Below are 11,475 nucleotides of genomic sequence, written 5' to 3' on the forward strand. Positions count from 1 at the left end.
TTAAGCAACTATCTTTTGTGCTAATGTAATTTTATCACCAAGACTTAAAGCAATACCTTGAGTCTTTGAACGAATACGAATATGACCAGTAATAGGTCCATCACCGCTCTTTTCTATACTCAAGTTTGCCAGTGCGTCTTCACCAAAGATACTTCTAGCATACATATTAGCTGATAAGAATCCACAATCTCCTTCCAATTGCCTCTTGGGTGTTAAACAACTCATATTAGTTGAGTCCATAATATGTTGCAAATATTCTCTCAAGTCACTAAATTTATATAAATAATAAAGATTTACACATTAATATAAATTTGTTTGGGGATTTTTTTTTTTTCTTTTCTTTTTTTTTTCTTTACCTAATAGTAGTATTAACGTTAACTTTGTTTTCCCATTCAAACTCTGTCCACATGGAACGGAATTGAGTCTCATTACAATAAGCAGGATTGATATAATCCATAATATCAATGTGTATATCATTTAAGACAACACAATTTTCAGTAGAACCATGAGAATCATAAACAATATTACCAAAGATAACACCAGTTTCTGTAGAAGAAACCTTAATAGGTGCCTTCACAGTTAAGAAGGAATGAGGTGCCAAATTATGTGTAGCAGGACGATCTACTAATTTTAAATCACCCAAGGTAGCAAATTCAACTGTCAAGTTTTGTAAAGTTTCGTTTGTTTGATTTACAATCAAAACATCCATCAAAATATCATACTGATGCACATTAACAACTGCTTCAGCATAAACCTTATCAGAGAAGCCAGTAAGTTGAACAATACGATTCAATTTGGACATTAAATCATTTTTATCATCCAATGTACCAGTAGCCCGAGAGAGGTCTTTATCATATTCATCAGCAATACCTCCTGATTTCTTTTCAAATTGACGGAACGCAATCACATCATCTACTTGGACCTGAACACTGGCTTCATTTTCAGCTTTAGCATCTGCTAAACGTTTATCTTCTGTTTGAAGTTGCTTACTATAAACTTCACGTGTATCTTGAAGGTATACAGCATTGATCTTTGTGTTGTTTTCATTATCATCACCTGCTGTGCCAACTATACGCAAGTCTTGCATAATACGGTCATAGGAATCCTCGTCAATCTCAAAAGTAACAAATTTTGACTGACCAACTCGTAAAATACTTGTCATGATTAACATTGCTTCAGCCTGGCGAGTATTTACAAGCGTAGCATCATCAACAAGTGTGCTATAACGAAGTACTAATTTTGTAAGAGCGGTTGAAAGAACAGTACTTAAGAAATAATCACCAGCAAGGATAAGTGAACGAAGGGGTGGTTTCTTTGCTGTCTTGACAGCTTCTAATCTTGATGCTGCAGCAGAAGATTCAGTATAAGCGCTTTCACTAGCATAAGTTCCATCAGCGAGAATACGTCGAGGAGCAGCAGCACCCGAAGGAACAGTAGTAGTTGATTTTTCTCCTTCCTTTTCTTCATCTTCTGCAGCTTCTGCAGCATCTAATAATTTTTGTTCTGAAGCTAATAATGGAATCTCACCTAAGGCTTGACGAATTTGTTTCCATGCATCATCAATTTCTTTTACGGTTTCACAATATTCACCAATAATCCAAAGTGCACCACGGAATACTTTTCCTGATTTCATATCTGTAAATATATCTAATAATTTTTCCAAAATTGATTCTCTTAATCCAGGGAATTTTTCAACTACTTCACGTACAAATGAAACAACATCTACAGCAGCTGGGTTATTAGAATCGCCTAAGAATTCCATAAGAACATGAACGACATTAGCTGCAACTTCTGAGAATTTAATAGCGCACGTATGAATAGATTGAATCAAAAGTTGACGGTATTCAGCATTCTAAACATTGAAATTAATTTGCTTTCGAATCAATAAGTGCTTACTTTTTTTTTGCATTTACCTTTTCATATGCATCATCTTGGGTCTTTGTTAATTCCTTTTTGAGGAAAAGAACAACTTCTTGGACATTTCTCGAAGAAACCATTTCTAATGCAATACGAATAGCCTTACGACGAACATCAATGTCAGGACTAAAAATAATAAATTATTCTTTACTGTTAATATACATGTATATATTTCCACTCATTTTTTTATATAGGTTTTACCTATTTAAAACTTGAAGAATATCCATAACTAAATCATCTAATACGCGATCATGCTTATTTCTAATCTCTTCAAGTCGATCAAGAACAATGAGCTTTACATTGTTATCAGACTCCTTAACAATAAGCTCAATATAACAAGAAGCAGCAGCTAATAGAAAAGTATATCATTTTACTATTGATGACTTTATCTTAACTATAATTTAGTTTGCTATTACCTTTAACAGCAGCAGGGCTTGTAGTTAAATATAAAAGAATGGCTGCAGCTTCATATTTAACAGAATGAGAAGCAGCAGCCAAAAGTTCGGATAAACAACGAATATAAGCCGCCTTTTAATATATACATACATACATATATATATATATATTTATATGAGAGGTTTGTGTTATTTAATTTTTTTCATTTGTTTGTCATTTTGCTCTTTACCTTGTTTGCGGAACTGTTTTTAGAATCTTTACGAATTAATTCTATAACAGCTAATTGCAATAATTCATCAAAAGTAGGTACAGAATCAATAACTTGTAATAAATATTGAACAGCAAGAGCTTGATCTACATTGCATAAGACAACAAAAGCATTACGTCTACATGTCATATCAGCTTCCTATTTCATATATAAAATGGTACGTTAAGAAAAAAAAGTAAACGGATTAAATTCATATTTGTCTTTTTTTTTTTTACCGAGAGTAAAAAGGATTGAACTACTTCAGGTGCATCTGGAAAGAGATGGTCAAATGTCTTGTAAATGGAACCAATAGCAAATACAGCATTCTTTCTGACATAAGAGTGGCGATGTTCCTGTATAATAAATTAACGTTAGATGAGAATTTTATTGAAACTCTCTTTCAAGCAATTACCAAACAAGCTCTGACAGAAGGAACAAGAGGCTCAAGAACCTCAGGTTCTTTAATTTTACATAAAAAACGAAGAGTTGAACCTCGAATATATTCATTAGGGTGTTGAAGATCATTCATAAGAGCGTTACTATTTTTAACATTGTATAGAATTTCAGATTAATTTTAACATTAATATCCTTATCCTTATTTTTTTTTTTTTTGTTGTTCATTCATTCGCCCTTTACCAGACTAAAATAAACTCATCTTTAAGTTTTCCATCCGGTTTTGTCTTTGGACATATTTCCCAATAAAATTGCAATAATTTTTTCAATTGCTTGTTTCTAGATGGTAAAACAAAACGAATGACATGTAATAAAAGCTTTTCCATGGGATCTCCATTTAACATGATGACAAGTAACTTTTTCATTGTTTCGATGCGAGTTTCGTCAGAACCCTTTTCAAAAGCTCTCTGAAATTCTTGAAGGGAGGGTGTTTCTGTCGCGTCATCTTGATAAACAAGCGTGTAGCAAAGGTCAGTTGCCATCTTCTTTTTATGTCTGTTTAAAATGCTTTGTTAGTTTTTTTAAAAAAAAAGAAAGAAAAAGAAATGTAAAACTCTTTGTTGCTTTTTTTGTTTTGTTTCTGTACTTTAAAAAAAATAAGTACAAAAAAGTAAGTAAAATAATTAAAATAGAAACTGTGAAGGGTAAATTTCAAATTACAAAATATTATTCGACGTTATGAACGTATACTTGAATTGCTGTGCTTCCACTCTCAATTCACCGGATGTTTGAAAACCCCGCCCAGTTTTTTTAAAAATTTTGGGCATTTGGGTGAGGTTAAATTGCCCATTTTTTTTAGAAATAATTAGACCATTTTTCCTATTTTACACTTATAGCCTTATGGGTTATTTTATGCCTTAGGCTATGCCTCAGTTTATGGGTTAGTTTATACGTAGTTTTATGCCTTACACTATGGCGGATAAATTGTTGGGTGCAAATAAGTTTGTTTACAAAACTAACAACTAAAGTTGAAATTGTTAATAAATTTGTTTGAAAATCAAAGAACTATTATTTATTTATTTTTTTAGTATGTCCGAACAACTTCGATAATTTATTGAACAAGTTCGTTTATTTTATTTTTTTGGTATTCTATTACTAATTGCTTTTTTTTTTTTAATAGAATTATAACTATTCTATTAGGTTTCTTCGATGAGAAAAAAAAAAGAGAATACATGCACACTTCATAGATAAATGCTATATATTAGGCCGAAATTGTACAAACATATTAACATTTCGCTTGAGTTTCATAAATATATTTACTATTAATGAAGAAAAAAAAGTTTATGTCTATGCTTAAATGTATGAACTAAACTGCTTCCATTGAACCCAAATGCTAAGATTGTGTTTGAGAGGGCATGCCTATATTTGATAAGCTTAATAACTCTCTAAAAAAACGCTTACGATTTATCAGAATAAGCTGCTTTAATGTCTTCAATCAAGAAAAAAAAAACGCTCTCAAAAGTTTGACTTGAAAAAATACATGTTGGAAAAAAAAGATCCTAGTTGTTCTCATTTTTAAAATACGTACAATGAAGAAAAAAAAAATCTCTTTCTTCAATTTCCCCAAATAACTTTACAACTTCATTTTTGGTGAACGCCGTCGCGTTACAAACAAGTTACATTATAGCAACTATACATCACGATTTATTTTCTACATGTATTTTGCCTGTATCACTCGTTTCATTCTTCACATTTCATCTTACCAAACCATGATGCTATAGCATGAATCACAAATATCACTTTACTCTATCCTAACACATATTTATTCACAAATATAATTCCAAATTTCAACATGAAGTACATTGCTCATTTCAACATGAGTTATAATGACCCTTCAAAAAAGCATAGTTCCAATCTGTAAAGGGGCAATGTCATGAGCTGACTTATAATGTCATGTTTCATGATTAAACTTGTGGATCAAGGAATTCTATCTATATTCTCCCGAATCTCTCTTGATCCGCTCCATCTAATAATATTAAAATCACTAACATTTCATTATCAACAACATACCTTATTCGGTCGTAACTAACACTTTTCTGATTTACATCTTATCCTCAGGCCTCTTTAACAATTCTTATAAATACCCAACAATTTAAATTCATAAATAAAATAATTAACTTTAGAACTATTGTTCGGTCTCGTTGACTCTTTTTATCTTTATTTTATAATACTTTTTATTTGATATTTTATAAGGAATATTACAGTCCTGCCTAACCTGTCTTTAAACTCTCCCCCCCCCTCCTTTTCTTCTCTGGCTTAGCCAGCATTCATAGACACCCCTCCTTTCCTCTTTTTCTATCCTTTTTCCTTCAGCCCATGAAGGTTTTTTCTTTTCTCTAAATACAGATTTGAACTGGTCCGGGCAACTTTAGTATATAAAATACTTGTGCTCATTTGGATTTTTATTTAATAAAACACAACATAAAAAAAAATAAAAACAATTTGCGCAGGACTCGACTGAATTATCGTCAAGTGGATGCATCGTGTTATTTAGTGTGATAAAAACAAAACGATTATATATTGCGTTGCTGGATAAGGACAGATTTTTTTGAATTATGAGCCCAGACAGTAGCTAACAATTTGGTGTTAAAGTGACAGGACATTCAAACTTTCTTCAATGCTGTAAGACACTGCCAATCGTTATAATAATAAACATAGCCACTAAGAAAGAAAAAAAGGGAGGGACACGATTTACTACCGCCTCATCCATTGCAGCAACTCTTTACTTCTGAGAAAGATGATTGATAAAGTGTTTTTTTTCATGAATATGTGAACTTGTATGAATATCTGCTAGAAATAGATAAATTATGGTATAATTACTTAAGTTTACGTTGTTGTTGAATTCGACCATAAGATCACATTCTATTTTTTCACAAACTAAGCGAGGATGATTTGTAATGATCCCTTTAAAATTATCAAAAAGATCCTATAGCTTTTTTTTTTCTGTTACTCGTTTGTCAATACTAAAGGCTTCTTATTGGTTTTTTGCTTTTCTACCAAAGGCAGAGAGCAACACGATATGGTTAGTGATATGCTTGCTGTCTCTACCAAGCCATCAGATATGATTATCAGTCTCACTGATGCTTTTCCAAGTACCGCCGCGTTCACGGAAAGAGTATTTACAACAGCATTCAAAAATGCAAACAGGAAATAATAGCTGGTAAGACTGCTGCTCAGCATATTATTGGAATTATATCAGGAGACGTTCTCTGGCCACCAATTTATGGGAGATAGTATACAACTACGCTCCAGCCTTGGCTAGTTTCAAAGAACACTGGAAGTACTGTGGAAACTTCCCTGATCCAGGAGTTGTTAATAAGAAAGACTCAGTTAGCACAGCCACATTTAGAAAATCTTTAGATAAAGAAGAGGGGTACGATACTACGAGTCGTCCTTTTAATTTTTTTTTCTTTTTATCCAATGACTTTTTTATTGTTATTATTAAACACGTATCATTACTCATTGAAAATACATTTATCTTTTTGGCATATTAAGCTTAGAGAATATTGGTTTAGCTTTTTGTTTTCGGGACAAATAGTAAAAAGCAGGGAACAAATTACAGTTTTTTAATGAAAATAGGGTATAAAGAACTAATATTTTAGAAAATCATTAGTGAAACAGATCATTTCTTCATCAGCAACCTCAGTCAATCCCAACTGTTCTGCTTCCAACTTCTCGAATATTCTAAGTTGATTGCTAAGATCGTTCTAAAATTAGGAATATTGAACATTATTAACGTTAAAATTTTAATCAAAAAATGCAAAACTTACATATAAATACGCGAATATGTCAAATACTGACATCAGGTGAATTCTTTCTTCAAACGAGCATGGTATTAAAGCGGAACTACACTCTATTGCTTTAAATGTGTCCTTATCTTTTAGCGAGTATTTGATAAGTGTCATCTTTGTTTGGATTATTTGAATAGAATACACATTGGCTACTTTGACTGTGTTCATACTTGCATTAGGAAATCTGCATATAATATTCTTCAAAGCATCTGTAGCAGTTTTAATATTCTTAACGGAATCTTTAAGTAAATGATTTATATCAGTGGTTACTTTTAATCTGTGTAAAGAGAATTAAGTATTTTCTCTACTAATACCATAGAATCATTTAATTCTTACCCTGAAGACTCAAGGACCATACAAGGAAATTTTTTGTTATTGATACCAATCCCATCTAAGAGAGTTGTCGAGCTTTTTTCTTGAGTAACGAAAAAAATACTTGTAGCTGACTCTTTGTCCTTTTTTTCACACCTGTACTCGATCATTGAAGTTAACTTCAGTATCAGCTTACATATAACACGTACTTACCAAGTGAAAGACATTAGAGCCGTAATATTACTAAAATATTTTGGTATTCGTTTTTCGTTATCATCTAAACCTTTATACTTAAAGAAAATAAGTAAATAAAAAAAGTGTACCTATTAACAATTACCTCGGTTACATCATACCTTTCGCTTTTGACCTTTGGATCGTAAATCTTCACTTACAAGCTCATTACTTGTAATTTCAATTTCTTCATTAATTTCAATTACAGATTCCTTAAGCCTATTAACTCTTTCACGCTTCTGATACAATTGCAAAAACGATTTCTTGCTATGCGGCATATTTAAATAAGTAAGGAATTTTTTGGTAAATGTCTTCTCTAATTTGGTGCCATGATCCCTTGATTCACTATAAAGTTTTAGACTTTGAATGGCTTCGTCATAAAGAGAATGTCCAGTTGCGAATGGAACATCCACAAATAGGAAATAGTCATCCAAAATGTTTTCAATTTTCCAATCCCCATAGTCCGCGAGAAATAGATATTCAGGTATACTCAAGGCATTACTTGTTTGGTTATTTAACTTTTTTGCTATTAATGTTTTATAACATTTTGGCTTGCGTATTTCTGACTTTTTTTTTTTTTTTTTGATAAGCTCTGAGAAGAAAAAGCAATAGATTATTATAAAGCGCAATCCTGATATACAATCTAGAATCAGTTGGGTGACGTTAATAAATTTTGATACAGTCCAACGTTTTTGGTGTACTTTTCTCTTGCAACAAATAACTGTTTCTTCCTGTTTTAATTTTGAAATCACTTTTCACCCACATGAGGAAAACAAACACCCCCAGGGCGGGGTTTCTAAATGGAAAATCCTATTCTGATATCGTTAAACGACTACCGACTAAACAACATTCAATCATGGATCAAGTTGATAGGCTCCTGGTGTCGAGCATTGGCATGTCGCTTGGTTCATATATTAGAGACCTTGCGCGCAAAACTATAGTTCATGATAGTCAATCACATTATTTTATGACCTGTGGTATGAACGGCATAGTCGATATATCGGATAAATCAGAAGACTCGCAACTTTCTACTATCAAAGACAGTACTGACGAGATAAACAAACTTTTGCCAAAGTATCATATGCCAATCAGTACCCCATCCGAACATGATGTCTTTGAAACGATAATAAGAGGCCAAGTAATCCGTCAAAACGATAGCTCTAAATATTTCAAAAAATGCTTGGATAAAATGAAGATCGTCAAGACCAAGGATAAACTGGAAATAATCAAAGACTTATACCAATTTGTTTTCAAATTACACAGATTTCATAAGTATTTTTTCAACCCAAATTACAAACAGTTATCAGAGGAAGACTACATGATTAAAATTTGGTCCCCTTTGATCGAAACTGTGTTTAGATCCCTTGATGATAATCCACCTATCATTCCTCATTGGGGAGATACCACTTCTGAACAGGTTAAAGAAAGATGAAGGGAAGATCATTAGAATGGATTTGAGATTGATAGCTTGTGAAACGCCTATCGAACAAAACAAGATAATTGATACTGCTGTTGCCGAATTTGCCCCAACAGTATTCAAGTCAAAATATTATAAAGACAAATTGAAGACAGTATTAGCGAGCAAAGCACAATTAAATGGCCTGCTGAGGAATAATGGGGATTTGGACGAGCAAACAGTGAAAGACATTTCAATTCCCTTCATGACTGTAATGGGATTAGAATGCGAAAGCGCCAAAAATATTCCCAAGGAAAGCAAATTAAAACCTTGTAGCCGTGACGAACTGAAAGCTCATGCAGTTCATCTCGTCGACATTTATCCAAGAAATAGAGCGAGGGCTGTCGCTTTGGAACTTAATCTACAGCCAAGAAATGTTCAAAGATGGTACAAAGCTTGGAAACAAAATCCAGCTTCTTTATTTAAGAAGGTTGGGAGACCACGTATTATAGAACCAGAGGGTGAACTTGCTGTGGCCACCAAGCAGATAGTCTCTGATTTTTACTTCAAGTAACCTACTGCTACTGTAGACCAACTTATCAACAAGCTGACTGACGACTTTGAAGATTTTTCTATTTCAAAAGCAACAGTTTATCGTTATTTGGGTGATCTATGGTTTTTCACATCGAAAAAAGTCATGTTAGAACCTGTTGAAAGTTTATTAGAAAACGGTGTAGATTATATGAAAAACTGTATCTTTATTGATGAAGCAGGTTTTCATACCAACTCAAGATGAACTCAAGGTTGGGCATCGAAAGGTGAAAAGGCAAAGGCTAAGGTTTTAACAGCAAGAGCGAACACCATATCAATCTGAGATGCCGTTTCAGCATTTGGCTTAATTAAAGTTTGTCTCAGAAAGCCTATCCCGCCTTCTAAAAAAAAGAAAACTTAACAATGGAGTAAAGTACAGCAAAGGCACTGTTACAAACCATTATGTTAATTTTATAAATGACATTTTGGATGAGATGGATAAATATCCAGAGATGAAAAAGTATCTGGCCTATTATGGACAATGCTCCCATACATATGTCTAAAACAATTGGTGAAGTTATCAAACAACGTGGATACAACTATTTGTACTTACCTGCTTATTCTCTCAAGTTAAATCCTATTGAACAGTTCTGGTCTGCTTTGAAGAGTTCTGTTAAAGAGAATTTGTCCTCAACAAAGACTCTTTTCCTAAACATATCAAGAAGGGTGCGGAAAATATTCCCGTTTCATCATTTGAAGGTTTTTCTCGTTATTCTGTGAGACGGTTTGAGGATTGTTTACAACTCCAATCTATTTAATAATAAGAAACTTTACGCGACATAATTTTTTCTGATAAGATTTTCTTAAAACATGCTGTTGTGAAAATAAAAATAAAAAAAAATAAAATAAAATAAAATAAAATAAAATAAAATAAAATAAAATAAAATAAAATAAAATAAAATAAAATAAAATAAAATAAAATAAAATAAAATAAAATAAAATAAAATAAAATAAAAATAAAAAAAAGAGTTACCAGCCCCCTTACCCCTAATTTAATTATTATAAATATTTGCCAAACTGAATGACCTTTTTCTTAGTCTTTAGACTAAAACATATCTTCTTTTTTGTGTCGTTTAGGTAAAATAATACTATCCTTTCAATAAATTCAGACTAAAACATGTCTTCTTTTTAAGATCCGTAACAATTAGTCTCTTATATTCATTTTGAGTTTTTTTTTTTTTTTTTTTTTTTTTTTTTTTTTTTTTTTTTTTTTTTTTTTTTAAAAAAAAAAATATAATATATAAGCAAGAAAATAATTGAAATGTATTTTGCTTTGATTGCTTATATACCATAGCTTCATAATGAGGTAGTTATTATCTTCAAAAGTTAACTACAATTTTTTACAACACGTATATTATCAAATAAATATATCTCTTCTATAATTAAGCAGGAAAAAAAAATATCTTATAATTTTAAACAATGAATTGTCTTTTTTAATACAAATTTACTTAATTTGATATATTTAAGATTATGTAATACAACTTCTTATTATATTAAATGAATTTTGATTTTTTTCCGTCAAGTATTAAACAATTTATTTACAATTTATTAGCGTACTAATAAAAATAAAAAATCACGAGCAAGTAAAATAAAAGATAACATATGTATTAAGAAGTTGGAATTAAGGAGAAAATGGTTAGAATATGATAAACGAAAATTTTATAATGTTAAATTAATCAAGTAAATGAGAAGCGTTTATGAATATATATATATATATGTATAAAAAGTAATTAAACTTACCAAGATATCTTGATGGACAGATTAAGGATAATTAGTTAAGTATGTTTACTGATTTCTGGAAGGTACCTATCCTTGCTTTTCCTTCTAGTGTCGCATTTGTCTTTTTGTAAGAAGAGAAATTATAATATTAGTATGATAAAGGAATTAAGCATACTCACAAAGATCACAAACCATACAGATTCAACATAGACAAGTGGCTTTAAATCCCAATTTCATAAACAATATATTAACTTTAAACTTTAAAAAAAGTCCTTGAAAAGCATCAATAAGCAACACAAGGAACTTGTTATTGCTTATAAGGTCATAGGTTGAAGGGTTTTGTTGAATATTTGAAGTATAGTTGCTTATCTTACATTTATTCTACATGTTGCTCAATATGGTCTTTCCAGGCCATCACTAAA

The 11,475-nt window shown here is 31.4% G+C and overlaps 3 protein-coding genes across 3 annotated transcripts; 1 reads left to right on the plus strand and 2 right to left on the minus strand.

Moving 5' to 3' along the window:
- On the minus strand, nt 1-3,495 carry BX663DRAFT_432454 (adaptin N terminal region-domain-containing protein; the record flags this gene model as incomplete). The annotated part of the gene is made up of 9 exons (XM_051522933.1): nt 1-268; nt 357-1,852; nt 1,914-2,043; nt 2,119-2,266; nt 2,334-2,445; nt 2,543-2,719; nt 2,797-2,913; nt 2,973-3,099; nt 3,197-3,495. 9 exons carry the CDS (start codon nt 3,493-3,495, stop codon nt 1-3), a joined length of 2,874 nt encoding a protein of 957 aa, XP_051384089.1.
- Nucleotides 3,496-6,352: 2,857 nt separating this feature from the next.
- Nucleotides 6,353-7,955, minus strand: BX663DRAFT_506428 (uncharacterized protein). The gene is made up of 5 exons (XM_051527187.1): nt 7,470-7,955; nt 7,330-7,406; nt 7,141-7,272; nt 6,784-7,081; nt 6,353-6,720 (listed from the first exon to the last, which is right to left on the minus strand). Exons 1-5 carry the CDS (start codon nt 7,623-7,625, stop codon nt 6,604-6,606), a joined length of 780 nt encoding a protein of 259 aa, XP_051384090.1. The 5' UTR covers nt 7,626-7,955; the 3' UTR covers nt 6,353-6,603.
- BX663DRAFT_506436 (uncharacterized protein) lies at nt 7,915-9,254 on the plus strand. Its single transcript, XM_051527188.1, has one exon. It carries the CDS (start codon nt 8,111-8,113, stop codon nt 8,777-8,779), a length of 669 nt encoding a protein of 222 aa, XP_051384091.1. The 5' UTR covers nt 7,915-8,110; the 3' UTR covers nt 8,780-9,254.
- The last annotated feature ends 2,221 nt before the right edge of the window (nt 9,255-11,475 follow it).

This window comes from Cokeromyces recurvatus (assembly GCF_025118155.1).
Source record: "Cokeromyces recurvatus strain NRRL 2243 chromosome Unknown BX663scaffold_9, whole genome shotgun sequence".
NCBI classification, from domain to species: domain Eukaryota; kingdom Fungi; phylum Mucoromycota; class Mucoromycetes; order Mucorales; family Mucoraceae; genus Cokeromyces; species Cokeromyces recurvatus.

What these genes read in the sequence shown, in the direction of transcription:
- BX663DRAFT_506428 (XM_051527187.1), bottom strand. Translation starts at nt 7,625, where the DNA reads ATGCCGCATAGCAAGAAATCGTTTTTGCAATTGTATCAGAAGCGTGAA. An exon ending in GCTCTAATGTCTTTCACTTG is followed by an intron (nt 7,273 to 7,329) that starts GTAAGTACGTGT and finishes GATCGAGTACAG; the next exon opens with GTGTGAAAAAAAGGACAAAG. An exon ending in ATGGTCCTTGAGTCTTCAGG is followed by an intron (nt 7,082 to 7,140) that starts GTAAGAATTAAA and finishes CTCTTTACACAG; the next exon opens with ATTAAAAGTAACCACTGATA.
- BX663DRAFT_506436 (XM_051527188.1), top strand. Translation starts at nt 8,111, where the DNA reads ATGAGGAAAACAAACACCCCCAGGGCGGGGTTTCTAAATGGAAAATCC.